The sequence below is a fragment of the Microtus ochrogaster genome, chromosome 10 (genome assembly GCF_000317375.1).
Source record: "Microtus ochrogaster isolate Prairie Vole_2 chromosome 10, MicOch1.0, whole genome shotgun sequence".
Lineage (NCBI taxonomy): Eukaryota > Metazoa > Chordata > Mammalia > Rodentia > Cricetidae > Microtus > Microtus ochrogaster.
This window is the reverse complement of record NC_022016.1, coordinates 55,707,329-55,733,245: the sequence shown is the minus strand read 5'-3', so window position 1 is coordinate 55,733,245 and position 25,917 is coordinate 55,707,329. Positions and strand designations below refer to the sequence as shown.

The 25,917-nt window shown below is 53.0% G+C and overlaps 1 protein-coding gene across 2 annotated transcripts in view; it reads left to right on the top strand.

Moving 5' to 3' along the window:
- Trim62 (tripartite motif containing 62) overlaps positions 1-24,435 on the top strand; it is a 28,774-nt gene extending 4,339 nt beyond the window's left edge. Inside the window, exons 2-5 of one of the 2 annotated variants that reach the window (XM_026781938.1) lie at positions 9,655-9,768; positions 14,051-14,307; positions 16,115-16,230; positions 22,137-24,435. In XM_026781938.1, the coding sequence (XP_026637739.1) occupies positions 9,655-9,768; positions 14,051-14,307; positions 16,115-16,230; positions 22,137-22,687 (1,038 nt within the window). In that variant the 3' untranslated portion in view covers positions 22,688-24,435. The remainder of the gene's footprint in view (positions 1-9,654; positions 9,769-14,050; positions 14,308-16,114; positions 16,231-22,136) is intronic. The other variant, XM_005353211.3, reaches the window with a different exon arrangement.
- Positions 24,436-25,917: the final 1,482 nt, after the last annotated feature.

Sequence of the window (25,917 nt, the reverse complement as noted above, 5' to 3'; positions counted from 1 at the left end):
GCATGTCCTCCCCACTACTGCTGAGCTCCTGGACCACAGAGCAAAGGGGAAGGAGGAGCTCATCTCCCAAGAGTTTGGGGTTCATGAGCCAAGAGCTGCCCACAGCTGTGTTTGTAATGCCTCACATGGTCTTCCCAGCACCTGCTGTGGGTTCCGCTGTGATTTATTCCTTTTGCGAATGGAGGCAGCCTCGCCAAGCTAAGTGATGGTGAGGGTCAGGACTCGGGACCAGTCCAAATGGGCCACATACAACCTCTCTGCTGCCCCTGAGGGCCACTCCCTGGCCTGCCCATCCATCATCCAGAATTTCTCCTGCCCACCCCGCCTGTTTCTGCATCAAGAGCACTTAGCACAAGACCAGACTAGGGACACAGTCTGTTGGTGCTAGCTGACAGCACAGGGCAGGTGGCTGGGATGTCGCCCTGATCGAGCAGCGTATCCGGCTCCCTCACCATCTCAGGTTCCTGACCCCCAGAGAGAGGATCCGATTCATCCGAGAGTCCCTTCCCAGGCCTCATGTGATCGCTGGAGCATTTCCTAAGGCATGCCTCACGCCAACAAAGGCGACAGGGCTGGGCCTTGGATGGGAGCCTGGCAAGCTGGACACAGTGATGAGAGACAAGAAGTCAGCCCAGGAGGGAGGAGTGGGCTTGAGGGTGTGAGGCTTAAATCTTTGCTCTGACTTCTTCTGCAAAGTGGAAGGGCTTTCCTGTCTCCTCTTTCTGATCTAAGACGTCAGAGTCAGAGGAAGGCTGTTCACCTTCCATGTAGAGAGTCACTGTCTGTCCCTAGGGTGACAGTCACAAAAGCACTTATTTTGTACCATGTTCAGAGAGACAGATGAGTACTTCTGTCCTGCGATAATGACCCCCCCATCACATTTCCTGAGAAAGGGCACAGTGTTAGCCTGCATGCGCATGCGGCTGGCGGCGCCTGCACGATTCTCCATGAAGGTATCCGCACAGCCAGGAAGCCTGGTTCATCTGCACAGGTCACAGTGTAGAGCTGAGAGTTGAAGTTGGGGGGCCCCAAAATGTTCATTTTCTGGAACAAAACTGTCTGGTAACAAGATTAACAGTGGCAGAATGAAGAGAAGGGTGAACTGGGTGTTTTGGGCATACCTGGTGCTGTGCGGTGCACACAGTACCTTGGCATAGCCCTTCCAGTCTCTACCCCTAGAGAGGGTCAAGAATCAGCAGCATTCTTCAGACGTTCCCTGGGGCTGGGAGACTGGGGACTCCCCTGTGTCCTCCCTGCAGCAGGCAGAAGAGCTGGAAGGCACAGCCTCTTCATTGACCCTCCGACTGGCTCCTCGGGGAGTGACCAAAAGTACAAGAGCTTCGGACGCCCTCTGGCCCACTCTCCCCACTTTACAGATAGGAAAATAGACCTACCAGAGCTCTGGACCCAGTCAGCCTGAGATCACAGTCTAGCTGACCACCTACCTTGAATTCTGCTGGACACAGGGTGGGCATGGAAAATTTGGAGGTGGGAATCAAACTTGGATTCAAGATTGACTTTAATATTTTGACCCGGCCTCATATCTATATGGCTGCCGAGGGTTGGCCCTGTGTTGAACCCAGGACAAAGCTACCCAGTCAGCCTTGCCATGATTCCTTCTCTCTTTTACTGCTCACAGCCATTGCCCCATTTTACAAATGGGGAAACTGAGACACAGAAACTGTGCTTAGGTCACCCAACAGTGAGCCAATTGGAGCTTGAATTTGGGTCATGATCAGGACCAGGGCTAGGCCCACACATACAGGGGGGTGGGGCTGCTGTTGGGGGAGGGCTTAAGGGTTGGAAAGAGGCTTAACTTGCTGAGGATGGGCCCTGGATGTGGATGTGGCACAGGGGTGGGGGTAGAGGGCATGCTTCAAGGGTTAGAAGTTGACCCTGGAGATGCCGGGAGACCAAGGACAGGTGTGAGCAAACCGGTGTCGCCTGTCAATGATACACCCGGGACAGTGTGCATGGCCACCTGTGTGAGGCCCTGGAACAGGAGAGCAGCTGTATTGCCAGGAACTGTGAAGCTCCAAAGGGCACAGGAAGCGCTTGATGCCAGAGAAGAGTTCATGTATGCCAGGAGGAACAGGAGCAGCCAGGTGAGGGACTGGGAAGGAGGAAGAAGAAGAAAGCAAGTCACTCTGAGTAGGAAAGGAGGCGTGCAATGCCAGGACTCTGTCTCCAAACTGATGTTGCCTCCTTGGAGATGAGAAGGGTTCCTGAGGCCAGAGTCAAGATGGCTTCTACAGCATCTTTTTCCCCTGGGGTTCAGGAAGAGGGACATCTTCATAAGAGAGGAGTCTGGGCCTCTGAGCCCTGGCTCTGTCCTTCCCATAATCACTTCCTCTGTACTGATCTTTTCAAATAGATGGAGAGCCCCCGGGCCTGGCAGCTGACAGAAATGTACAGCAGCGTGCTTATGTAGTCCTACAGAGTGCCCCCCCCCTTCCCTAGCATGCCATGAGCTAGCTGTGCTCTGACGGGCCCTGAGGACTCCAGCTGGTCCCAGCTGATGTCCAAGGCCTCCACGCCAGCCCAACTGGCCCTAGCCAGCCTTTCCAGTTTGTGGCTCTACCCACCTATCACCTACCTGACTGTGGCTGCTTCCTGTACACATCAGGTGACCAGTCCTTAGCACTTGGAATGGCCAGGGGAGCCCTGTCACCTGCCCTCTCTGCCCTCCCATCAGAAATGAAGTCAGACCCCAGGGTTCTCTGTTCCAAGGTCCTTTTCCTGTCATTCTTCAGATGACTATTGCATGGCTTTTCTCGGTGTTTCTCTTCACAGACAGAGCGGGCAATAGCAAGTCAGAGAAATGACTGCACCCAGCTTTGTGAACCAATGAGTTCATTAGGGCTCCTTGCTGGAGAATGGGCAAGCGCTTGCTTATAGAGGCATAGGTGGCTCTCGGAACCATGTTAGGGAAAAGCCCACTCTAGCCTAGGTGACAAGTCCCATATAGCTTTGTGACTTCAGCTAACCTCCCACCTCCTATAGGCTCCCAAAGCCAGGGCAGGGTTAACAAGAGGTGCTGGGTGGCTGGAATCTCAAGTGAGAGTCCGGTGACCCCTCTCCCGCTTCTGTGAGGGAACGCTGACCTCCCAGTCTTGAGCGGATATGGCCGTGGCCATGTCGTACCTGGAGAACAGGGTCCACAGCCACGACGGCTCACCCTGTGTGGTGTGTCATCAGGAACCGAGCTATTTAATGGTCCCAGAAACTCTCTGAGGCTGATACTGTTACAGCCTCACTTTACAGGCTGGAAACCCAAGACAAAGGAAGGTGTCACCATCATGGCCAAGGGGCGTCAGTTCCGTTGGCTCCCAGACAGACCCCATGTGAACTCTGCTCTCTCTGACAGTCCTCTCCTATCTGAGATTTGCTTCTTCAACGAGCTGCAGACTATTCAGAGTTTAGGGACTACGTCTCTACGGTTAGGGTGGCCACACAAATCTGATGCCCAGTGGGTGCTCCGAATTTTGGCATGCCCAGAAACTCCAAAGTTGCTGTTGAATAAAAGGAGTAAAGATCTCAAGGGTCAGTCTTGAACATGTTTTTGGAACCACCCAGAACCTTGCCTTTGTCTCTTAATAGCTTTGTGACTCTACGCTAGCGGTCTCGTCTCTCTGGTCATTAGTTCCTCTCTCTGTATGATAGAACCTTCTAGACTGTTGTGAATACTGGGTAATGAGATGCCTGTGAAATTCAAACTCAAACCACACCTACTTCCAGCTCTGGTGGTTCCAAGCCTCCCTACAGCTTGGATTGGCAGCAATGCTCACCATGTCCTTCCTCTGTGGTTGCTCTGTCACTTAGGAGTTTATGGACAGTTTCCTGTTTGCTAACTGGGCTCTCAACTACGAGTGAGTTCCTTGGCTTATTCTTCCCTGGCAAGCCGTGTGGCCATGGGCCAGTCAGTCCCTTCCTTAGATTTGTTTTCCTGTCCTGGCGAAGGCAAGGGTTGGAGCAGATGGTCCCTCCCACCCCTTCCTGCCTTTGCCATCTCAGGAAGCAGGGAGGGGCCGCCTGGACACAGCATGGGACACGGACATGAAGCAGTGATAGGAGCCTCAGATGGAACACAGGGACAGCATCCCAGTCACCCTGAAAATGCCAGGTTACATGCCCTGAGGGTCTAAATACATCCTACTACTACCTCCTTCCACTGTCCCCACCCTAGGACCTATGATTTATCCCCACTTTGCAGGTGAGGGCCTTGGGGCTCAGAGAGGTTAGATGACATCTCAGGGGACACACAGCTAGCAGGTGACTGAGCCAGCTTTCTCACCCATATCTGTCTGATCCGAAACCGGAGAAGACAGTGAAGTGTGAAGTGACCCAGCTCAGTCTGCCTCCTGCATGCACCATGTGGGTTCCGGGCTTTGGGCTTCCTGGATTAACTGTTTCCAAGGTTGTATTTGGGCCCAGAGCTACCTACCCTGATCCTCCTAGGCATATATATATATATATATATAATCTTTCTATCTGATGTCAATGTCATAGCTGACTTCTCCCATCCTAGCATGTATTTGGGCCCAGAGCTACCTACCCTGATCCTCCTAGGCATATATATATATATATATATATATATATATATATATATATATATATATATATATAATCTTTCTATCTGATGTCAATGTCATAGCTGACTTCTCCCATCCTAGCATGGGGAGCTCATACCCTTCCAGGATATTGGTCTCTGAGCAGGTTCACCTTGCAAAAGTCAGAAGGTAGGCGTGTCTGGCCCTGTCCTAGGTACTGAGAGTGAGAACAGCTCAGGACATGGTCACTACCCTGAGGAGCCCAAGATCTAGCTGGGGAGACTGACAGGTAACCTCACGGAATACAGTGTGTTGAACTTGGGAATGTGCTTCAGTTAATAGAGTGCTCGCCTAGTATGCATGAAACTCTGGGTTCAATCCCCAGCACCACATAAGTGGGGTGTGGTGTTTCACACCTGCAGGAGGATCAGAAGTCCAAGGTCATCCTCCACTGGCTTAGTGAGTTCCAGGCCAGCCTGGCCTTGGTGAGACCCTATCTCAGAAGAATTCATTTGCTACAACAGCACAAGGATGGGCCCTGCACACAGAGGAATGTCAGAAGAGGGAGAGTTCGGGAGGTGGGTTCTCAGGACAGGTGACCCCGAGTCCACATCGCACAAGGGCTGGGAGGCAAACCCTGCGTGGTGTTTAGTGCTGTCTAATAGAACTTTCTGGAACACTGGCGAGTTCTGCATCTGTATTGCTTGGTGCTATAGCTGCCAGCCCTAAGTGGCTATTGAGCCCTTGAGATGAGACGAGGCCAGGACAGTCAAGAAATTGAATTTTCCGCTCCATTTCATTTTCACCCACTGCCGTGTAAATGGCCGCATGAGGCTGAAGGCTGTCATGCTGAACAGGGCAGGTATAGACCAGGAGCTGACTAGAGATGGCAGGGCTGGCGTGGAGGGCCTTGAATGCTGCCCCCAGGCCTTGTGCTCATCTTTCCAGACACCGAAGAAATCCTTTTCATGTTCACTGACACCACTGTGGGGGGCATTGGGCACAGAATAGAGGCGGGTCCCAAGGTGAGAATTCAGAAAAGAACTGGTGAAGGCGGAACCAGGCGCTGTGGGTGTGGGTGTGGCGACAGGACCAGACTTCACAGAAAGCCTGAGGGCCGACTGGTCAGGTTCAGAGATGAGTCGTGGATTTCTGGCTGGGATGGCACCACTGGGTACACTTCACCCCATAGAGCCACCTCTCCTCAGTAAAGAAAGGGAGGTCTGATGTCCCTAACACTACTCTGAATCCGCTGTGGTGAGTTTGTCCTGGTCTCTCTCCGCAGTGCTCCCTGTCCCTCATTTCTCTTTCCCCAGCCCTGACAGTGCCGTAGGTGTCCTGGGAGGCCTTGGAGTGTGTGTGTAGAGGAGGGAACATTTCCCCTGCCCCCTAAGCCAGTTCCTCAGACCCTGGGTTCAAAACCAGTGAGGAGTTTGTCCACGTTCCCAGGACGTTCCGAGCAATGTGACAGATGGGGTTTCCAGGACCTTCCGGGACCTATGGCGACCACCTCAGGGGAGAATCCAGCACTAGCCACTTCTCCAAACGTTTACCTCTTGACCGGACAAATTCCCAACTAGATTAGACCCCGGAAGCCACGTTCTGCATGGTGGTAAAGTAGGCCTGCCTGTCAAGGACTCGGGAGCCCGGGAGCCTTAGGAATGACCCTCAGCTGCTAAGTAGGTCAGGATTTCTCTCTCATGAAAAGCAAATCCACCAGAGAGGGCTCCAGGCTCTGGTGTGCAGGGGACATTGAATGGATCCTGAGAGCTGATTTCTCACATCTCTTGCTGCTCGTCCAAACACCTCACACGGGTGACCTGAGGCCCACTCTGTGGAAAGCATGGACACCATTGGCACTAGCCAACAAAAATGAGCCTGCTTGCCCTCTGCCCTTCCTTCCTTTTCCTCTCCCGAGGAACAGGTCTGGTGATTGTGTGCCTGTCCCACAGTCCTGCGAGACACAGTTATTTCTCCCTTCACCTCTGTCGTCACAGTCACCTCACACCGAGACGGCTGCTGGAGTTCCAGCCATCGTATCTGTTGAAGCCCTCTGCTCTCACCAAGCTGCCGCCCCCATCTCTTGTTATCCATGGCTGTCTTCAGGCCCTTGTGCCTTCCTCTGAGTGGGACTTCCCCAGGCACAGCATCTAAACGGGCCTGCCCGTCACGCGCTCTGCCTTCTTTTCCAGAGCGTGGACCGCGTTGGTTTTTCCCTCCCTGGTTGCCTTCTTTTCCTGTTTCTGGTCAGTCTTGCTCACTGGACTGGAGGATCCCCGTGGGCGGAAACTGCATCTGCCTTGTTCTCTGTTGTGTCTCCAGACCTCAACGGTGTCCCTTTCATTGTAGCTGCTCAAAAAACTCTCGGTAGACGAGGGAACGGTAGCAGCAAAGGTCATTCTGTGTACGCCAATCCTCAGGTACTGTGATATCGTGGCCATTTCCACGTGTCAGCGCTAAGGCTGTGGGATGAGTTGGACCGGTTGTTTGTTGAGTATCCTCCCTACTCTGACAAGATGGGAGGTAAAAGATAGGAATCAGCTGGATGGTGGTGGTGGCGCACTCCTCTAATCCCAGCACTTCGGAGGAAGAGGCAGACAGATCTTTGAGTTTGAGGCCAGTCTGGTCTACAGAGCAAGTTCCAATACAGCCAAGGCTTCGAAAAGAAACCCTGTCTCAAAATGAAAAAAAAAAAAAAATGAACTGGCACCTCAACCTGTCTGTCATCACGAGGCCTAAGTCAACTGGGGTCTCCAGGAATTGTTCAAGTCCTGTTTTTATGAAAATTCACTCACAGATCCCCTTCTTGGGGCCCTAACTAGATAGCCCCTGGGAGCAGACCACAGAGGAGATAAGGACCTACCATGAAGAACCCAAGGGCTAATATGGGAAGGGCGACCCTCGCCTACTGTACAGAGGCTAGAGGCTCAGTAAGTGCAGACAGCTGGACTCCGTTGGGGACCACCCACCTCCACCCCGATTTGTTTATTTGATAAATAAACAGGCCCCCCACCGTGTGCTAGTACCACTCTGGGCACTAAGAATACAGGAAGCTATAACAACAAACCAACTACATAGGATTCCCACTCATAAAAGTCCTATCTCAGTGAGGGAGGCCAGCAATACGCACACAAGCTGTTGACGAGTATGGTCCCTCTGTCAGGGAATGGTACAGCAAAGACCCCGGGGGTTGTGTAAGGGAGGTGCCTCTGTCTATGGGGTGGTCAGAAGCCCGAGCAAAGAGTGAGTGCAAAGCCCCCGAGGCTGGAGAGTTGTGACTCCTCTGTGGTCTGCTGGCCTAGCATGCACACGGCTGGGGGTTCTACCTCTGTACCACCACCGCCAAAATCATGTCCCAAGTGTTGAGCCCGCTCTGGATGATGGAGGGGGGCCATTTTGGCTGGATGGGAGCAAGAAGGGAGGATGGTGGAGACAGTTGTGGAAGTGAGGGGCGGGGGGAGGGGGAGCTGCAAGGTTGAAGTAGGTCCTAAATACCTCAGTGATCAACAGGAATAATTCCCTGTGCGATATTTTTTCAAACAAAATTAATGCCAGAAAATCTATAATGAACAGACTATCAATATTTTAAGCAAGGCCATCACAAGTATCCTATTGAGCCAAATGGAACTCCAGACAGAGGGAAAAAAAATCACAAAACTGAGCCTGGTTTTAGTCCAAGGAGGAGGCATTTGAATGTGAGTGTGTGCGTGTGTGTCTGTGTCTGTGGTGTGTGTGTGTCGTGCATGCGCAGGTGCACATGGAGGTCAGAGGTCAATCCTGTCAATCCTCAGCAGCAGTCCACCTTTGAAAAAAAGTTTAATTATCTTTGTTCTTATTCTTTTTAAGATTTCTTTAAATTTTTATTTTATGTATATGAGGGGTCTGCCTGCATGCATATCTGCGTACCACATGCCTGTGTGGTGGCCACAGAGGCCAGAAGAGGACATCTCAACCTATAAACTGAAGTTACAGACTGAAGCAAGCCACTTTGTGGGTGCTTGGACTGAATCTGGTGTCTCTACGAGAACAGCAGGTTCTCTTCACAGCTCAGCCCTCTCGCCAGCCTTCCACCTCTAAAAAAACAAACAAAAACAAAAAACTGAAACAAAACAAAAAAGATCTCTCGTTGGCCTTAGGACTCACCGACTAGGTTGGGCTCACTGGCCAGTGAGCCCCAGGGCCCCCTTGCCCCATTTCTAGTGCTGGGGTTACAAGTATGTTCTGCCACAACTAGCTTTATACCTCAGGGCTGGAGATCAAACTCAGGGCCTCCTGCCGGCACGGCAAGCACTTTAGTGATGAGTACTTTAGTGATGAGTGTCTTCCAGTCCCCAGCCCTGTTTTCAGTTTGAGAGGTGATATCTTTGTCTGCCTGGATTTGTTGCCGTGGATCTTCTTAGATGTCATCATTGTAGAAACACGTCACCTGGCTTTAAGCTTGTTGACTCCGGCTCACCATGCTGGCCCTGACCGGTGTGTGCTGGCTGTATGTTTGGAGCCAGGTTCTTGACCTCTCCAAACACTTTTTCCTCTTGAGAATGGGGGTAGAGTAGCGCTACAGAAAGGCTCAGTGACTCAGTACCAGCCAAGGCTGAGAGCAGGGTCCAACCCGGCGGGCAGAGACTTAGGCAGTGAGTCTGTGCTGTGGGCAGTGCTAGGTCCCTATCAGAGTGCCACACGGGTGCCAGCCAGCAGCTAAGGCGCAGGGCAAGGGGGGCTATGAAGAGATTGCTCAACATCAGGAGGACTAGAGAGGAAGGCCTGGTAACTCATGGCTGTAACCCTGGCTCTTGAGAAGGTAAGGCAGAAGGATTGCTGCAAGTTGGAGGCCAACCTGGGCTGCATAATGAGTTCTGGGCCAGCTTGGCCTATAGCATTAGATCCTGTTTCAAAATAAAAAAGAGGCCTAGGATATAGCGAAGTGACTGTGTGTTCTCTCTTGGGTTTAGGAAGCAAACACAACAGGATCTGATGAGCGAACTATGGTGGGAGGCGGGCATTGGGGTTGGGGGTCGAGGGCAGCATGGACCCCAGCTGCCAACAGAGCTGGTCTCTCCACCATCAAAGACTGCCCTGGCTGGGTGTGGCCTGCTCCACCATGCAGGCCTTGTGTGTATTTCAGAGGGAACTGAAGGAGCAGCTTCAGGCCCTGCAGGACAGCGAGCGCGAGCACACGGAGGCCTTGCAGCTACTCAAGCGACAGCTGGCGGAGACCAAGGTGAGCCTGACCCAGTGTGGGGACGACGGGCGGGCAGTGGTGAAGTGGGGCTGTGCATCCTCCATCCCTCTGAGGAAATCTGGCTTCCAGTTGCCTAAGTGTGTTGGGAGAGAGGCGGGGTGGGAGAAGTGGAGCCTTTGAGAGAGCAAACGGGAGTAGGACCCACCCCCAATGTCACAGAGGGCTTTGGTGCCTGAGCGGGGGCCATTTCTCTTCAACTTCGACAAGCACTGGGGTGGGATCAGGAAGGGCTGACAAGGTCTACTTAGTGTCTCTTTGTTCTTCCCTTATTAAATAGGCCCACTATGGGCAGTGGTGGCGCATGCCTTTAATCCCAGCACTTGGGAGGCAGAGGCAGGCTGATCTCTGTGAGTTTGAGGCCAGCCTGGTCTACAAGAGCTAGTTCCAGGACAGGAACCAAAAAGCTACGGAGAAACCCTGTCTCGAAAAATCCAATCAATCAATCTATCAATAAATAAATAAATAGGCCCATTGCCCAGGAGCCCACTGTGGCATGTCCCCTCAAAGCCATGACTCATGTCCTCTCCCCTCTTGCACGCAAGCATAGGAATAAGAACTCTAAATCCAGGTGTCAGCACTGAGGAGGCTGAACCTGGAGGCTCTGGGGTCTCAGGCCAGCCTAGGCTGCATGGCAAGGCCTTGTCTGGAGAGGGTGGTGGCACCTAACTCCAATTCTGAAAAGTAGGGTGAAATTCTCTTCCCTGGTCTCTGGCTACCGTGATAGGATGGAATCTTTTGTCCTTACTTGAGAGGGGTACTGGGTCCAATCCTAGCACTGACTATCAATCACATTCCTGGGCTCCCTATCTAAATAAGCAGTGGGGACTCTGGCCGGTTCAATCCAGAACTCAGGGCTGGGAGGAGAGCTTCACAAACAGAAAGACTCTAGGGAATGACTTTGGGCTGACCCGGTTCTACAAGATGAAAAGCCCCTGTAGCTGGAGCAGAGCCTTGGGGTTACCTGGCCTGGGGAAGCCATTGGTAGCTTACATCTGTGTTCCAGCGTGGCCACCAACCCGCTGCGTGGTCTTGGGAGGGTCGTGACATACATTCCTTCAGAGGACATTCCAGAGACCCCTCGGTGGGTGACAGATGAGAACCAGCCGCAGGGTTGCGACCTCAGTGCTTCCCCCAGCCTTAGCTTCTGTGTCTATCTGGTGACTCCACACCACCCCCATGAGGAGAAACAGATGGAACCCTCCCTGGAGGGCCGGCATCGGAGGGGCTGTTCTCCGCTACAGCTTTGCTTCTCTTGTTCACCCCTCTTCTCCCCCCACATTCCTCCCCCGCCCCACTGACCTCCTGCCCACCTCTCCTGTCCATCTGTGTGCTGCTGGGGGACCCGCTTCCCCTCCCTTTCCCCAGCCTGGCTTCCTGTCTGGACGGGTATATTTATATAAGAAATGCTGATGGAGGCTTTGAGGCTGTATTTCACCTGGTGTCTGACTGGCTCCGCTGCAGCCTGCCTGCCCTCCACTGGCCTTGCCTGGGGGCCTGTCTGCTTTCCCTCCTCGCCTGTGTTTTCCTTGGTAGGCTCTGAGATGCTCTGTTCCTGGCAGGATTGTTTCTGAAAGGGCCACAGCTGCCCCAGACCCCGTGTGTGTCTTGGAATGCGGGAGCTGGGCTGCCTTTCCCACCGAGGAACCGAAACGAGGGGCAACGCATCATGGCTCTGCCTTAGGATTCAAAAGAGTGGGGTCAGGGAGACGGTTCAGCGCATAGAGGTGCTTGCTGCCAAGCCTGACAGCGTGAGTTCAGTCCTTGGGATCCACGTGGTGAAAGGAGAGTCATGAGAGCAGAACTCCCTAAACTTAGCGTAGCATCTGATCCATGGTAGGGGGCTGTGGGACAAGTGAGTGAACATCACATCAATAATATTAATTACTTACTTACTTAATTGATAAAGCACCTTTGGTAGTGAGAAAGTACAACCCCACTTCTAACAGAGGAAAGTTCAGCCGGGAGAGATTGACAGGCAGGCCTGAGGCCCCATAGCTTCTTTTAGTGGCAAGGTGGATGACTTTGGGAAGAGTTTGGGAAGGCCCAACAGGATCACATACAGTACTCCTGGGCCGTCACGCTGGGCCATCACGCTGCATGCCACTTCCTGGTCCCCTCTCTGCCTCTCATCCTCTTTCTCTGTCCGTCCTCTCTTGTGCTGGGGATACTGGAAAGGACATGGAGTCTGCCCTCAACTTTGTGATGTGATCTTAAGCAAGCCCCCACTCCTTCCCTCCCTGTCCCCTTCATCAGTGAAGCCCTCCTGACCACCAGCCTGTTCCAGGCCTGGGGGTGGGCACGGGGACAGGGAACAGGCCATTCCTACCCAGGAAGGGCTCACATGCTAGCTAGGGAGACATATTGTGGAAGAGACAGGCGATAAGAACCTTGGCATGCCCACCACCTGGAAAGGAGAAAGAAAGCCTCTGGGGAGGAGACCCCCTCCACACACCAGTGTTTAGAGAGGCACAGCAGAAGAAATAGAGACAAACCAAGCAGCCACTGGGTGGCTAGCGCTGATGAACAGTTTAGCAGGAGCCAGAGAGACCCTGGAACCTGGAGACCCCAGAAGACTGCTCTAAAGGATACAGGGACGTGGACCCCATCCTCCAGCGGTAGCAGCCTCACCCTCTCTGGGTGAGGGGCTCCAGGAGGCCCCAGCAGCCTTTCCCTCCATCCCCAGCCTCGCCTCCACTCCTTCTTTGTCTTCTCAGCGTGTTGGGTGGGCATGCGCAGGGAGGCTGGCCTGCTGCCAGCCGTTCTTCCTGCAGGGCCAGCAGCCACCACAGGAGAGAACAGGCCCTAATTGAGCCTTTGTGGAAGCTCCCACAGAGCCCCGGGCACTGAACACAGTGGGGTCTCTGACTCTATGAACTGCCAGCCAGAGGCCCACAAAGTGAAATTGCAGAGGCAGCCCCCACGTGGGGCCACATCCTGTGTCGCCTGACTGTCAGCGTTCCTCAGGCTACCCCCTCTGGCTGCTCCCGCTCTGCCATGCACAACCAGTGTTCCCCCAACCCCCGGAGCCCACTCTGGAGCCACCTCTCCATGTGGACTCTGTAGGCATGCCTGTTAGAAACCGTCCCTTTGCTGTGTGTGCCTCAGCTTCCCCTTGGTGCCTGGAGCTGCACCTCATTCGATGAACATCACCACACCCCTGCAATGTGACTTTTGTAACCCCTCTCACAGATGGGGAAACTGAGGTACACAGTTCAGGCAGCTGAGGCCACCACAGCTAGAGACTCAGAGCTGGGACCTTTCCCCAGTCGCTCCTCTACGGCTTCTTGGGCCTCAGGGAAGGGAGAGGGTCCAGGTATGTGTAGACCTCTGATGTGGGAGTCTGCTGTTTTGTGTTGATTTCATTGGTTAAGTAAAGAGGTTGCCTTGGCCCTTTAAGAGGACAGAAAATTAGGTAGGCGGGGAAAACAGAACAGAATGCTGAATCAGTGAGTTGCCATGATTCTCCCACTCCAGAGAGATGCAGGTTAAGATCTTCCCTGGTAAGCCACGTCGTGGGCTACACAGAATATTAGAAATGGGTTAATCTAGATGTGAGAGCTAGCCAATAAGAGGCTAGAGCTAATGGGACAAGCAGTATTTAAATGAATACAGTTTCTGTGTAATTATTTCGGGTAAAGCTAGCCGTGCGGAGCTGGGCGGGAACGCAGCCCACCGCAGCTCCTTCAACAGAGTGGAGCCCCGCTGCTTCGTACTACAACAGACCTCCCTTGGCAGTGGCCTTGTTCCTGCAGTGAGGGTCTTAGGGGAGCCAGATGGGCAAGTAAGCACTAAGATTTGCCCAGTCTCTGCTTGTTCATGAAGGTCTCTGACATGCATGACCCCCTTTGTCATCATCCTTTGACTCCCATAGATGATGGGGTGGTCAAAATACAGAGCACTGAATCCCACATTGCACGCATAGGTATCCCCCACATAGCTGTCCCTCCTTCCTTCCCTCGTGCCAGGAATCCGGGCAGTACCATGCATTCCTGCCCTTTGCGGCCTCATTGGCTCCGCTGTATGGGGGGGCCATTAGTCTCCTGCTGGGTCCCCACCAAACTACAAGCCCTTCTGTCCTGTGCAGGTCCCATCTTATCGCCTTGCTTATCTGTGTGTCCTACACGGCCTGGCGAGCAAGCCCCCTCCCCATCTTTGTGTCAAAGCTGCCCCCCTCATTGGCACCTGGACGCAGTAAGATTCACGCTGGGTCCCAGTTATACTTTCCCATAACCCCTGATGGTTATCCCCCCCCCCCCCACAGTCCTCTACCAAGAGCCTGCGGACCACCATCGGGGAGGCCTTTGAGCGGCTGCACAGGCTACTGCGAGAGCGGCAGAAAGCCATGCTGGAGGAACTGGAGGCCGACACCGCCCGCACGCTGACCGACATTGAGCAGAAGGTCCAGCGCTACAGCCAGCAACTGCGCAAGGTGCAAGAAGGTGCCCAGATCCTGCAGGAGCGGCTGGCTGAGACGGACCGGCACACCTTCCTTGCTGGAGTGGCCTCCTTGTCTGAGAGGTAAGTGCCGTCTAGCTGTGGTCTCCCCCCCCTCCCCCGCCCCAGGGCCTCTCCCAACCCAACTGAGGCAGTGAGGGGTCAGGTGGACAGGTGGATGAGGCTGTCCGCAGATAAATCATCCAATCATATTTTCATCATCATTGATAGGAATCTGCTCTAAGTATGCCAGAGCCCAGGCTAAGAGCCTTCCATATCCATGTTTCTCTGTATATACTATATTCTGATGGAGCTGGGCGTGGTTGCTGACCCCTGTAATCACGACACTAGGGATGTTAAAGCGGGAGGTTTGTCGTGTAGATTGGTTTTCCCTCTGTGCCTGGAGTTGCACCTCATGTGAAGACCATCTCCACCACCCCAGCCTGGGTTGGAGGCCAGCCTGCACTACAGAGGGAAGTCTGATCTCAGAACAACATATGTGTGTGTGCTCTACCTATATTATAACAGCATAAGCAATATTCGATGATGTTTGTAGTCATTTAACACGGTTTTGTGCTGTGTGTCACTCATGTGTTTTATGTATTGGGGGAAATGGAGTGTGCATGTTCATGTCTGTGATCGCCAGATGTCAACCTCAGCTGTCAATCTTTAGGGCGTTGTCCCTCTTGGGGATGTACGTGTCTGTTTGAGTGTATAGGTGCCTGTGGAGACCAAAAGAGCGTGTCACATCCCCTGGAGCTGGAGTTATAGGCAGTCGTGAGCCATGGGTGCCGGGAAACAAATTCAAGTCCCCTTGAGGAGCAATAAGCACTATTGTCTGTCTGCAGACCCCGCCAGAGCTTCTGAAATAAGGTCTCTCACTAACTGAGCTCTCCAAGCAGACTGACTGGCTGGCCAGCGAGCCCTCAGGGAATCCTCCTGTCTCCGCCTCTCCAGCACTGGGATTTCAAGTGCGCACCACCATGCTTGCTTTTGTTTTTGACATGGGTTCTAGAAATCGAACTCGGGCCTTCATGCTTGCAAGGCAGGCACTTTGCCAGCTGAGCTGTCTCTTCAGACCCTGTCTACAATAACACAAATACTGTGTACCGGTCTGTAGAGACATTCCATTATTGTAACCCTCTGAACTCCCAGCAGGGTGCTTACAATGCTCATTTCACAAGTATAGAAACTGAAGCTCAGAGAAGTCAGATCAATTGATCAATGGTCAAGGTTACTTGGGCTGGTGTAAAGCCAGGGTTCAAGCTCGGGCCTCTGAAAGCTCCTCTTCAGGGCACCACTTAGTACTGGCTAGCTGGAGCTCAACACTCACCACTGATTTCCTGTGCTTGATGTTAGCCATGAACGAGCCACTGAGCTAAGCATTTCCTGCACATTACTCCATGAGATCCCCTCAACAGGCCTGGAAAGGCAGAAGCAGGCACTTGTGTCTCAGTACAACAGACATCTCACTCATGACCTCACCCTGGTGCAGCACGAATAATAAAAACCCAGAGTCAGATGTTGGGGTTCAAGCTGAAGATCAGAAAAAGCAAAGGAGCCAACCACTAGAGAGTCCTTATCTCTACCAAGGCTGGGTGATTCTGTCCTCAGTGTGACTGCAGACTGAGACCCTGAGCTCCTGTCTCCTGTTCGTCTCTAGTGCTGGTATTAAAGGCATAAAACACCACCACCCAGCCTCACTGGCTAACTAGTGTGGCTGCTGGGATTAAAGGTGTGTGCCACCATTGCCTGACCTATATGACTGACTAGTGTGGCTAGCTTTGCACTCTGATCTTCAGGCAAGCTTTATTTAAATAAATAAAATATCAATACACCCTGGAGGTGAGTACCGGGCTCCATGAAGTCTTCTCTCCTGCTGTCCTTCCAGGCTCAAGGGGAAGATCCACGAAACCAACCTGACATACGAAGACTTCCCCACCTCCAAGTACACTGGCCCTCTGCAGTACACCATCTGGAAGTCTCTTTTCCAGGACATCCACCCAGGTGAGGCGACAGGGAGAAGTGTGCATTGCCACCTGGGCCAGGTGTGGCAGGTGGCAGAGCAGGAAGTGGGCAGAGTGCCTGCGGGTGTTCTGTTCTGGTTTAAGTGCTTTGTATCACGGTGACCCACTCCACTCCTGGAGGAACTTGCCACAGTCATCCACACGTCACACATGCAGAATTAGAGGCTCGGAGCCAGAGCGATTGGATGGATCGTCCGCTGTGCCCCAGAGCCTATGCCGAGCCCTCGAGCCCCCAGAAAGCCCTCTACAGCAGGTTCTATTGCTGGGCCTGTTCCCCAAGTGGAGGCACAGCTGTTCCCTGTCCTGACACAGGAGTCAGAGTCCATCCACCTGGATGGATTCGCTATTTCATTCTCCAAACAGTGACGGTCCCTCAGTTTCAAGAGTCAAGGGAGACAGACAAGTGGCCTGACCTTGGCAGTCTATTGGGATGAGGCTCTGGCGTGAGATTTGCACATCATGGAAACTTAGGGGTGGGGGCAGGGCGGGGCAGGGCAGGGGGAGTTGGGGGGCAAAGTGTGTGGGCAGGGAAGGAGGGTCAGTCAATCAGAAGCAACAGATGCAGCCAGGAGAAGCTCAGGTTTGCCTTGGATACTGGAGAGCACGGGTCACTCCAGAATGTCCTCAGTTGAACCCCCGCGGTGATGGAGAGGTCCCTGGTACAATCACCCAGGGTATGGATGCTGGGGCACGGAACTGGGGCTCCCCTTCAGATGACAGGCCTCATCTAATGTGTCATTCCTGCCGTCTTAGAGTTGAAGAGGGGGTCTAATGAACAAAAGCAACAATGTTGGGAGAAGAGAACGTTTTCTAGCAAACTCAGCTGCCTCCCTGGAGTGTGCTCCCAGCCTCTGAAGGACTTTCACCCTTTACACTGGGCCATGTGTGGATGAACCAGTGTACCTAGAGAGAGACAAGAACCCCAGGCTCTTTTTCTCTCCTCCCCTGGGACCCCTTGAGTGGGTGGTCTAGAAACTTGCTGCCTCAGCTGCCACCTGCCTCATCCCTGCCACAAGAGCCTCACCCAGTCAGTCAAAACCCTCCAAGACATCACACTCAGCCGCCCTGAGCCATCTTCAGGCTGTGCACGAGCCAGATTCTCCCTCCTCTGCTCATTTTGCCTGGAGGCCTTGGCACCATCAAATACTTTCGTCTTCAGTGGCCAAAATTCACCCCCTTTTTGTAGCTACGCCTTAAACACCTCAGCCGAAACGCCTTCCTGGGTTTCCTCAGGTAACCGTGGCCTTTTCTGATCACAGTGCCCGATAACAGCCGAGGTGGCTCTCATTCCCTCTCTTTGGACTCTGAGCTCTAAGGGGCCAGAGGCTGGGTTCAGTTAATCCCCTGCAGCCAGCAGTCAGTGTTTGTGGATGCAGGAATAAAAGAACAGATGTTAGACTCCAGTTTACTTCTAGAATAGTGCCTAGCGTATACAGCAGGTACTCAGTAAGTGTTAAAGGGACTGGCTGCAGGTCCTTAGACATCCCCCTTCTTCCTCTAGTCCCATTGTGTCCTCGGAATAACAAAGATGGCAATGTCCCTTTTTGCCTCCATCACAAGTGAGCGAATGATGGTCAGGCAGGGTATCTCGGCCTCTGTGCCGCTGACCCACAAGGCCTTGCTGGAGACCCTGTCCCATCCACCACAGGAGACTGGCAGCCTCCGCAGCCTCTAGATCTAGCTTACTAGATGCCACTGTCCCCTCCCCTCCCTTAGAGCAACCCAAAGTGTCTCCGGCTGTGGTCAGAGTTTTGGAAGCACAGTTGTCTCGGTTGAGACCGCAGACCCTGAGAACACTACCTGAAAGGGACTGAGGGGGCAGGTGTGTGACCTGAGCACTCTACCCTGAGCAAAGGCCCCTGGGACTTTAGACAGCAGTGACCTGGTTGGCTGGGCCCCTCCTTTGTCTGCGGGATCTATGAAGTCACTCTGGCTTCTCTGTGAGCACCAGACCTTTTATGTCCAGATGGGAGGGCTGCTTTTCCCCCAGGGACCTGGCTGTGGCTTCTAGTGGTTTCCTGCCTGCCCCTCCTTTACAGCCTAAGCTTCCCATTGGGTCATCTGAGAACCCCATCTAACACCTGTCGCTCCCCTACTCTGGAGCTTCCACACTTCATCACCTTCAGCCGCCTGCCCTGCTCCCAGCCCTCTGCCCACCATCCCTCTGCCAACTCAGCCCTATCACGCAAACGTCCCCAGCGAGCCAGGCATCCCATTGTCCCAAGGACACCGGACACTCCTCTCCCTCCTCAGCCTCCGCTGCCTCACTTGGCCTCTCCCCCAGTCGCTACTTATCTGGATCTAATCATGTGGAGACCCAGAATGTTCTCTGCCCCACTGTGTGACCCCAAGGCAAAGCAAGCTCCCCCTTCCCCGCTGCAGCTGAGCTGCCTTGCCTACACCTTAGAGGTAGTCCTGGTTGTTGCCCAGGATAGATAACAAAGAGGAATAATTTCTGTGTGAAGACGGTCCCGTGATTTAGTAAGCATGCTGTACTATTTATTATTATGAATCAGACACTTGCCCCACCTTGCTGGCCAGATTTTCTGGGGCCAGATGATGGAAGGACACCATATAAAAAAAACTCAGCTCACGCTCCAATTCCCCTTTCACCCCAAGTAGAACCTAAGTAAGACACTTACTTCAGAGAGCCCCAGTTTGCTCTTCTGAAAAATGGCTACAATCATCGAGACCCTGAGACTACTGTGACTCTCTGGAGCGGTGCCTGTTCTGTGCAGACTCTGCGAAGGCAGAAGAGGGCACTGAGGGCCTCAGGAGCTATGAGACTTGGGCTAGACTTCTGTTTTTTAAGGCCTGACTTGGAGAGGAAAAAAATGCAGGCATACTTACTGTCTCATGAGACCCTGACTGTACCCGAGAACAAAGAGACCCGGGCCTCCGACTGATGGGCATTGTGCTGGGCTGGGCATCTGGGAGACCTTTCTCTACTGCTTGGGTGATAGTTGAGGAGAAACAGGAAACGTTTTCATGGAGTCTGGAAGTCTGTGGCCCTTCCTGGGTGCCTTTTGACCCAAGGTCTTAGAGTGGTTTCAGAAACTCAGAACACATAGCGGAGCCAGCCTTTGTCTATAAAGAAGAGTTTCACAGTTAGGCGTGAACTTTGACCTCCAAGCAGAGCCTGGAGAAAGGCTTTGGCTTCTCTGGGTCTCATCACTACCCTGAGGGTACAGACTGCTTGGGAGGGTGAAAGGGGAACTGCCACACCAGAGTGCCCCTCAGGGTCCCTGACTGCTCTCTGGACTGAAGGCCCCTATTCCTGCCGGCCTCAGGGAGGGTGCTGCCAGGGGCTCCAGAAGTGGCCCAAAAGCCTACACAGACCTAAGAGTCAGAGAGTCTGCATGCTGCCTGCCCATATCCCCTTAACTATCACTTGAGCCTTGGGGTCTCTCTTTTGCTGACCTCCTCACCTCCTAGGCATCTGGCATGTGGGAATCTGCATTCCCAAAGGCTGATGTTTTCTCTGGGACTCCACTCCCAGAGTGTCCCACTGCCTGTAGCATCAGCAACACATCTGTAGCTGATTAGGTCCTTACACACACACTCACACCTCCTTCCAGCCTCCCTCTCACTGTGAGAACTCTTCACACCGCACAGGGCAGGAACTTTCTCGTTCTTACCAGCTACCCAAAATACTGACAGAATACAGGCAAAAGTTCACCTGTGGGCCCATTAGCACTTCCTCTCCGTTTTATGTCCCTGGACAAAGGATTGTTCCATGGGCCCTTCTATACCGAGGGCTCCTGTTCCCACACAGCTCTCTGCATTCTGACGTCAAGGGGGAGGTGTGAGGTATGGAAGTGAAGTTACTATGACCAGGCTCACAGAAGCAGTTCCATGCAGGTCAGCCTGTTATGGGTGCATGATGCTGGGTGCAGCCGTGACTGCCTAGCAGGACAGTCACAAGCATTGGAGCATCTTATTCCTCTGTGTATCTACGTCCTACAGGGGCATTGAATGGGAGGTAACAGTGAAGAGCCATCATGTCCCTGCTCCAGCTGATAGGAAAGAGTCAGGGAGCCCGGGAAAGTCCTTGGCCCGGAGGAACTGTAGCAGTATTCCTTCTGTCTTACCCTGGCCTGGAAATACTCATTCACTGAGAAGTGCTGGGCCCAGGTTTCCTCCGCTCTTTGGGGGGTTATCAATAAACAGAGGTCTTGTGGAGTTCAAGAGACTGTCCTATCAGACCTGCTGAGCCGGTATGGCCAGCTCAGAGCCAGGTGACCGACCCAGCCTGCACCAGGGACACTGTCAGACAGGAGTGAGTATGTTGTGTGTCCAGAAGCCTGCCCGTGCCAAGCTCCGTGCTGGGCATTCAACTCTCAGGGAAGACAGGGTTCACTGCAACACAGGCCTTGGCCTCTGGGAGCGAAGTTGGGTGAGATAGGAGCCCAGAAGGTCGTTCCCTGTATAGGAGAGCAGCAGAGAGAACAGGAGTCCCTGAGGCTGAGGGAGAAACCCGCTGAATCCTCCATCGCGAAGGCTCCCAGAGGACGGGCCTTTGAATGGGATGGGGCGGGGGGCGGCTGATCTCTGCGGCAGAGAGGATGTAGGGGGCAGGGGACAGCTGAGCAAAGGGTTTACGCCTGAACGAAGAGGTGGGCTGTGGCCAGGTACCAGGTGGCCTTAAATAGTCTCCGCTCTGCCAGCATTTTTTTGACCTGCGATTAGTCAGGGCTCTCGAGGGTCTTAATTTTCCTGTCTGTCAAATGGAAGAGTTGGTAGGATTAGAGATTTCCAACATTTTGGGACATGTCTATTTTTAATAATAACAAATAAATTTTAAAATCTCAGCTCATACATATGACCTTTTAATTTTATATATATATGATAATGTATACATGCATATGTAACAACTGACCGTAGTATAAAGGAAAAATAGAAGGTGATTTGTAGTTAAATTTCCTTGAAGCCAACACCGGTTGCAGTACAGCTTGGCCTCGAACTCACCGTGTAGTGTAAGATGACCTAGGATTTACGGTCCTCCTGCCTCCATCTCCAGAGGGTTGCAATTACAGGCACATATCACCATGGCCAGTTTTATGAGGTGCTGGGGATCAAACCTGGGGCTTTGTGCATGCCAGGCAGGGACTTTGCCAACTGAGCCATATCCCCAGCCCATCATTACATATTTTGAATCACTCTGGAAGGCACAACCAAGCAACCAGTGCTCACCGTGTAATTGAAGCACCATTCAGACAGTTGTCTGTGCCCACGATGTCATCCTTAGAGATGTACTGAGCAAATCAGCCTGAGTCCTACACAAACAATGATAAAGTGTAGCCTCCTTCAGTTCGGTCATTGCCTTCCAAAACCCTCAATGTGTTTTAACAATCACAGGATCGGTCTCACGTTGAGGTCTCATATTGCCAAGGTAGGTTGTACTTCCAGACCCGCATAGAAAGATTTCTCCACCACTTGGATGTCTGGCAGGATGTCTGGAGTTCAATGGTGGGGTGAATCATCCCTCGTGAGGCCAGCCTGTCCCCAGCTCACTTAGCCACCCTCTATCCCACCAGTCTTGGAGACAAGCGGCAAACGTTTTCAGATCGCCCTCTAGGGGGCAGTATCACCTGGCTAATCTGCTCCTTCCCAGCTCTGAAACTCCCTTCTGGAATCACTCAGTGCTTTGCCCTGGGAATCACTCGGTGACCCTATCAGCCACTCCTCTGCGGCCAGGTGTTCCATTTTGTAGAGGAGGCGGAAACAGACAAGAGGGCAAGTTTATGTTAATTTATATTGTAACACAGTAGGTCAGTAGCCTCCTGGAGACCAACCAGGACCCTCTCCTCAAGTGGGCACTACACAGTGGACCTACAGCCTTCTCTCCACTGATCTTCCCATCCTCCCCTTCTCTCTCCCACCTAGTGCCAGCGGCCCTGACCCTGGACCCAGGCACTGCCCACCAGCGCCTGATCCTGTCGGATGACTGCACCATCGTGGCCTACGGAAACCTGCACCCACAACCCCTGCAGGACTCACCGAAGCGTTTTGACGTGGAGGTGTCGGTGCTGGGCTCCGAGGCCTTCAGTAGCGGTGTCCACTACTGGGAGGTGGTGGTGGCAGAAAAGACCCAGTGGGTGATTGGGTTGGCCCACGAGGCTGCGAGCCGCAAGGGCAGCATCCAGATCCAGCCGAGCCGCGGCTTCTACTGCATCGTGATGCACGATGGCAATCAGTACAGCGCGTGCACGGAGCCCTGGACGCGGCTCAACGTCCGTGACAAGCTCGACAAGGTGGGTGTCTTCCTGGACTATGACCAGGGCCTCCTCATCTTCTACAATGCCGATGACATGTCCTGGCTCTACACCTTCCGAGAGAAGTTTCCTGGCAAGCTCTGCTCCTACTTTAGCCCTGGCCAGAGCCATGCTAATGGCAAGAACGTCCAGCCGCTGAGGATCAACACTGTCCGCATCTAGTCCGGGCTGAAGGATACCAAAGCCTTCTGGGTCTGTGACCACTAGCAAGAGCCTTGTCCAGCAGACGGGGGCCTGGACTACTCAGGCCCGCCATGGCCTCCCTGAGACCTCAGGCCAGTTGTTTATCCCCCAGCCTTCTCTGCTCTGCCTGCGAGCTGGAGGTTGTGCTCCGTGGTTAATGTCCTGTAGCTCTGATATTAATGGGATGTTACATGGTTTCTCCCCAGGGCATCCCTAGCCCAACCCCTCCTCCCTATTCTCCCAGGGACAGGGAATTTCCCTCCTTCTGCCCAAGCGACCTAGCCTCTTGACAGATCAGATGTGACCAATAGCTAGCAGCCCAAAAGATATACAGAATCCTCTTATGCTTGTGGCCTAAGACATGACTTGCCCCTGACCAAGAGAGTAATGGGTTGTTTTCTCTTGACCCAAGTACACAGTAGGCCCAGATGGAAGCTGGTCCTAGGGATATCTGAGGACCAGATATCCTGCTACCCCCGCACCAAGCCGAGAGCTACGGCTTTCCTCCTCTCCCACTAATCTGCTCCCACTGTCAGAAACAACAGGCAGTTCACATGGTACGGTTATGCCTCTACCTTCCAGTCCATGGACTCTGAGGCAGGGCGAGGCATAAGGACCCCAGAAACCAATACAGAACACTGTCAGGACAAAGCAACAATGGACAATATCAATCCAAGTCCCCAGCTGCCCTGGGGATAGAGGTCCAGCCAGCCCTCATCAGTCAGGCCTCTATGAGCTGCTATGGGGACGGAGAGAGTGCTGGTAGCAGTTCTTCTCATCGGGACCTGAATCCCAGGAGAGCTGTTGGTGGGTACCACGTTGGACTTGGCATCTGGCTCCCATAGGATCCTGCTGCGCACACAAGAGCCACCTTAGTTGGCGTTATCAGACAAGAATTTACAATCCGCTCCCCGGTGGCTTTCAAGATCCCTGGAAGGGCTGGAGGAGGAGAGCCTTGCTGAGTTTCCAGAGACAACTTCAGGCTACTAAAGTGATAGTGTCTTGTGACCAGGAAAGTTGTTTCCATTTGCGGGGAGCCCCTGCCTCTCTAGCTGCTCGGGGCCACCGTCCACTGTCCATGTCAGCAAGTGGTTATCCGAGCCTGCCTCTCTCTCAACTCAGGTCCCAAATCTACATCTTTTGGAGGGATTCTTTCTGTGGAAACTTGAGTCAGAACCCAGATTTTGACAGCCAAGAAGTCTGGGAAGTGTAGTTTTTTTCTCTTCTAGCCTCATCCATACAGAAAGTTAGCATGGAGGTGGAGCAGGCCCATCCACAATTTCCTTACCACAGCATCCAACTGTGCAGAACTCAGGAGAATCAATGAACCCACCTCACGGCCTTGACTTTGAAGCAGAGCTGCTGAAGATTTCCTGCTCCTAGGCTCTGTCCCTGCCTGTCCCTGCCCAGAGGCAACAATCTCAGGAGTAGGTCGGAGTCAGAAGTACAATCAAAATGGCTCCCCAGCTTCACTGTAGTCCTGGGGCTTCAGTCCTGTATTTGGGGTTCAGTGAGCATGTCTATCTCCAAGGAGCCAGAATGGATGAACTTGAGGGGCTCCCACTCACAAGTGCCATGCACTGGCACCCCCCTGCACAAGAGGAACCCTAAGCTCTACTCACGCCCTCCACTCCGGGACTCCAGGCTACTCCCGACAGTATTTTTATTTAAAACATTGCTCTTTTGTGCATTAAGATCAATTTGTATTAAATTAAGGTTACAGGGCACAGGTGTCTGTTCCATTCCTTCTGATGAAGACAAAGCAGCCTGTCCCACCCCAGAGAGGGGACACTCATTAGCATAGCCAGTCTGGTCCCCAAGGCAGCCCCGCTGGAGACATCTCCAGAGCACAGTGAGGTCCAAAGAGAGGATGTGACTCTGAGAAGCCCACAGCCCACACAGGACAGGAAGAATTGAGTTCTGGGCCAGCACCCACACCACAGCCCTGCCAGACACTCACCAGGCAGGGCAGACATCCCTGCCTGAAGAAAAATGGGGTAACCTTGAAAGCAGATAAGGGAACCATACAGGGCGGCAGCAGGAGTCTTAGACTATATAAGCCTGGGCTCTAGATCAGGCTTCACTTTAGAGAAAACAACTCAACCTCTCAGGGCCTGAGTTGCTCCCCTTGTAAAATGGGGGTGATAGCATAGACTTTTTTTTTTAATGTGTAGCCCATTAAACTGGCTGGCCTCGAACTCGTGATCCTCCTGCCTCTGCCTCCTTCAGCAAATCCTACTGGCGTGTGCCACCACAACCGGCTAGCATAGACTTAACATAATTTATTGAGAAGCTATAAAGTGTACAATTCCCAAGGCCCTGCCTCTTCTCCCCCAGTCTGTGCCTGAAGCTACATAGGTTTTCTAAGCTTCTGTGCCTCCTTGGCCCCTGAGAAGTTCATCTTCCTCCTGCATCCCGTGAGGGGTGTGGAACAAGGTAAATAGGGAAGTCCTTAGGTTGCTATGGAGATAGAAGTCCATCCTACCTCCAACTGATGGAGAAGCAGTCTAGGCATAGTCCATCAGGGTCCTGTCTGTGCACACACAGGCTGTGCCCATGGCTAACAAGAAGGTTGCCTGCTCTTCCGCAGCTCTGCAATGCAAGAACGGGAACCTTGGGGTCTAGTCTTGGCTTTTCATTGATTCATGTTAACTGAAAGTGTCCTTCCTTTCCTCGCCTGCAGGGTGAGGGAGGTAGACCCTCTAAGGCACTAGATAGGACTTTATAACCTTGAGGTGGGCTGGAAAAGGACCCACACCAGACCCTGGATTGTTTGAATTCCTAGGCAGAGGTCCATGGGCAAGGAGAGGGAAGGGGCTAGAGGCAGGAAGATCTAGTATTGGAGCCAGAAGCCTGGGCTACAGAATGAGACCTGGGGGGGGGGGGGACAGAAAGAAGGGGAAGGAAATGGAGGGAGGGAGGGATGGGGAGAGAAGGGGGAGGGACAGGGAGAGAGATTGAGATTGTCAGGCTGACCATACAGTTGAAGGTGAGGCTGGCAGGAAGGACTAATTAATTGTCTCCAGCCCATTCTGAGTCCCCATATGCAGTCTGTAAGCAAAGTGCTAGTGCATTTTACACTTTATCTAACCACAAAGAGGAGCCCGTGAGGATACTGTCATTATCTCGGTGTTAGAGACACAAAGCAACGCTGCCCAGGGGATCCACAGCTAGTCCCTGGAAGAGCCGGAAGCACTAAGGCCACATTT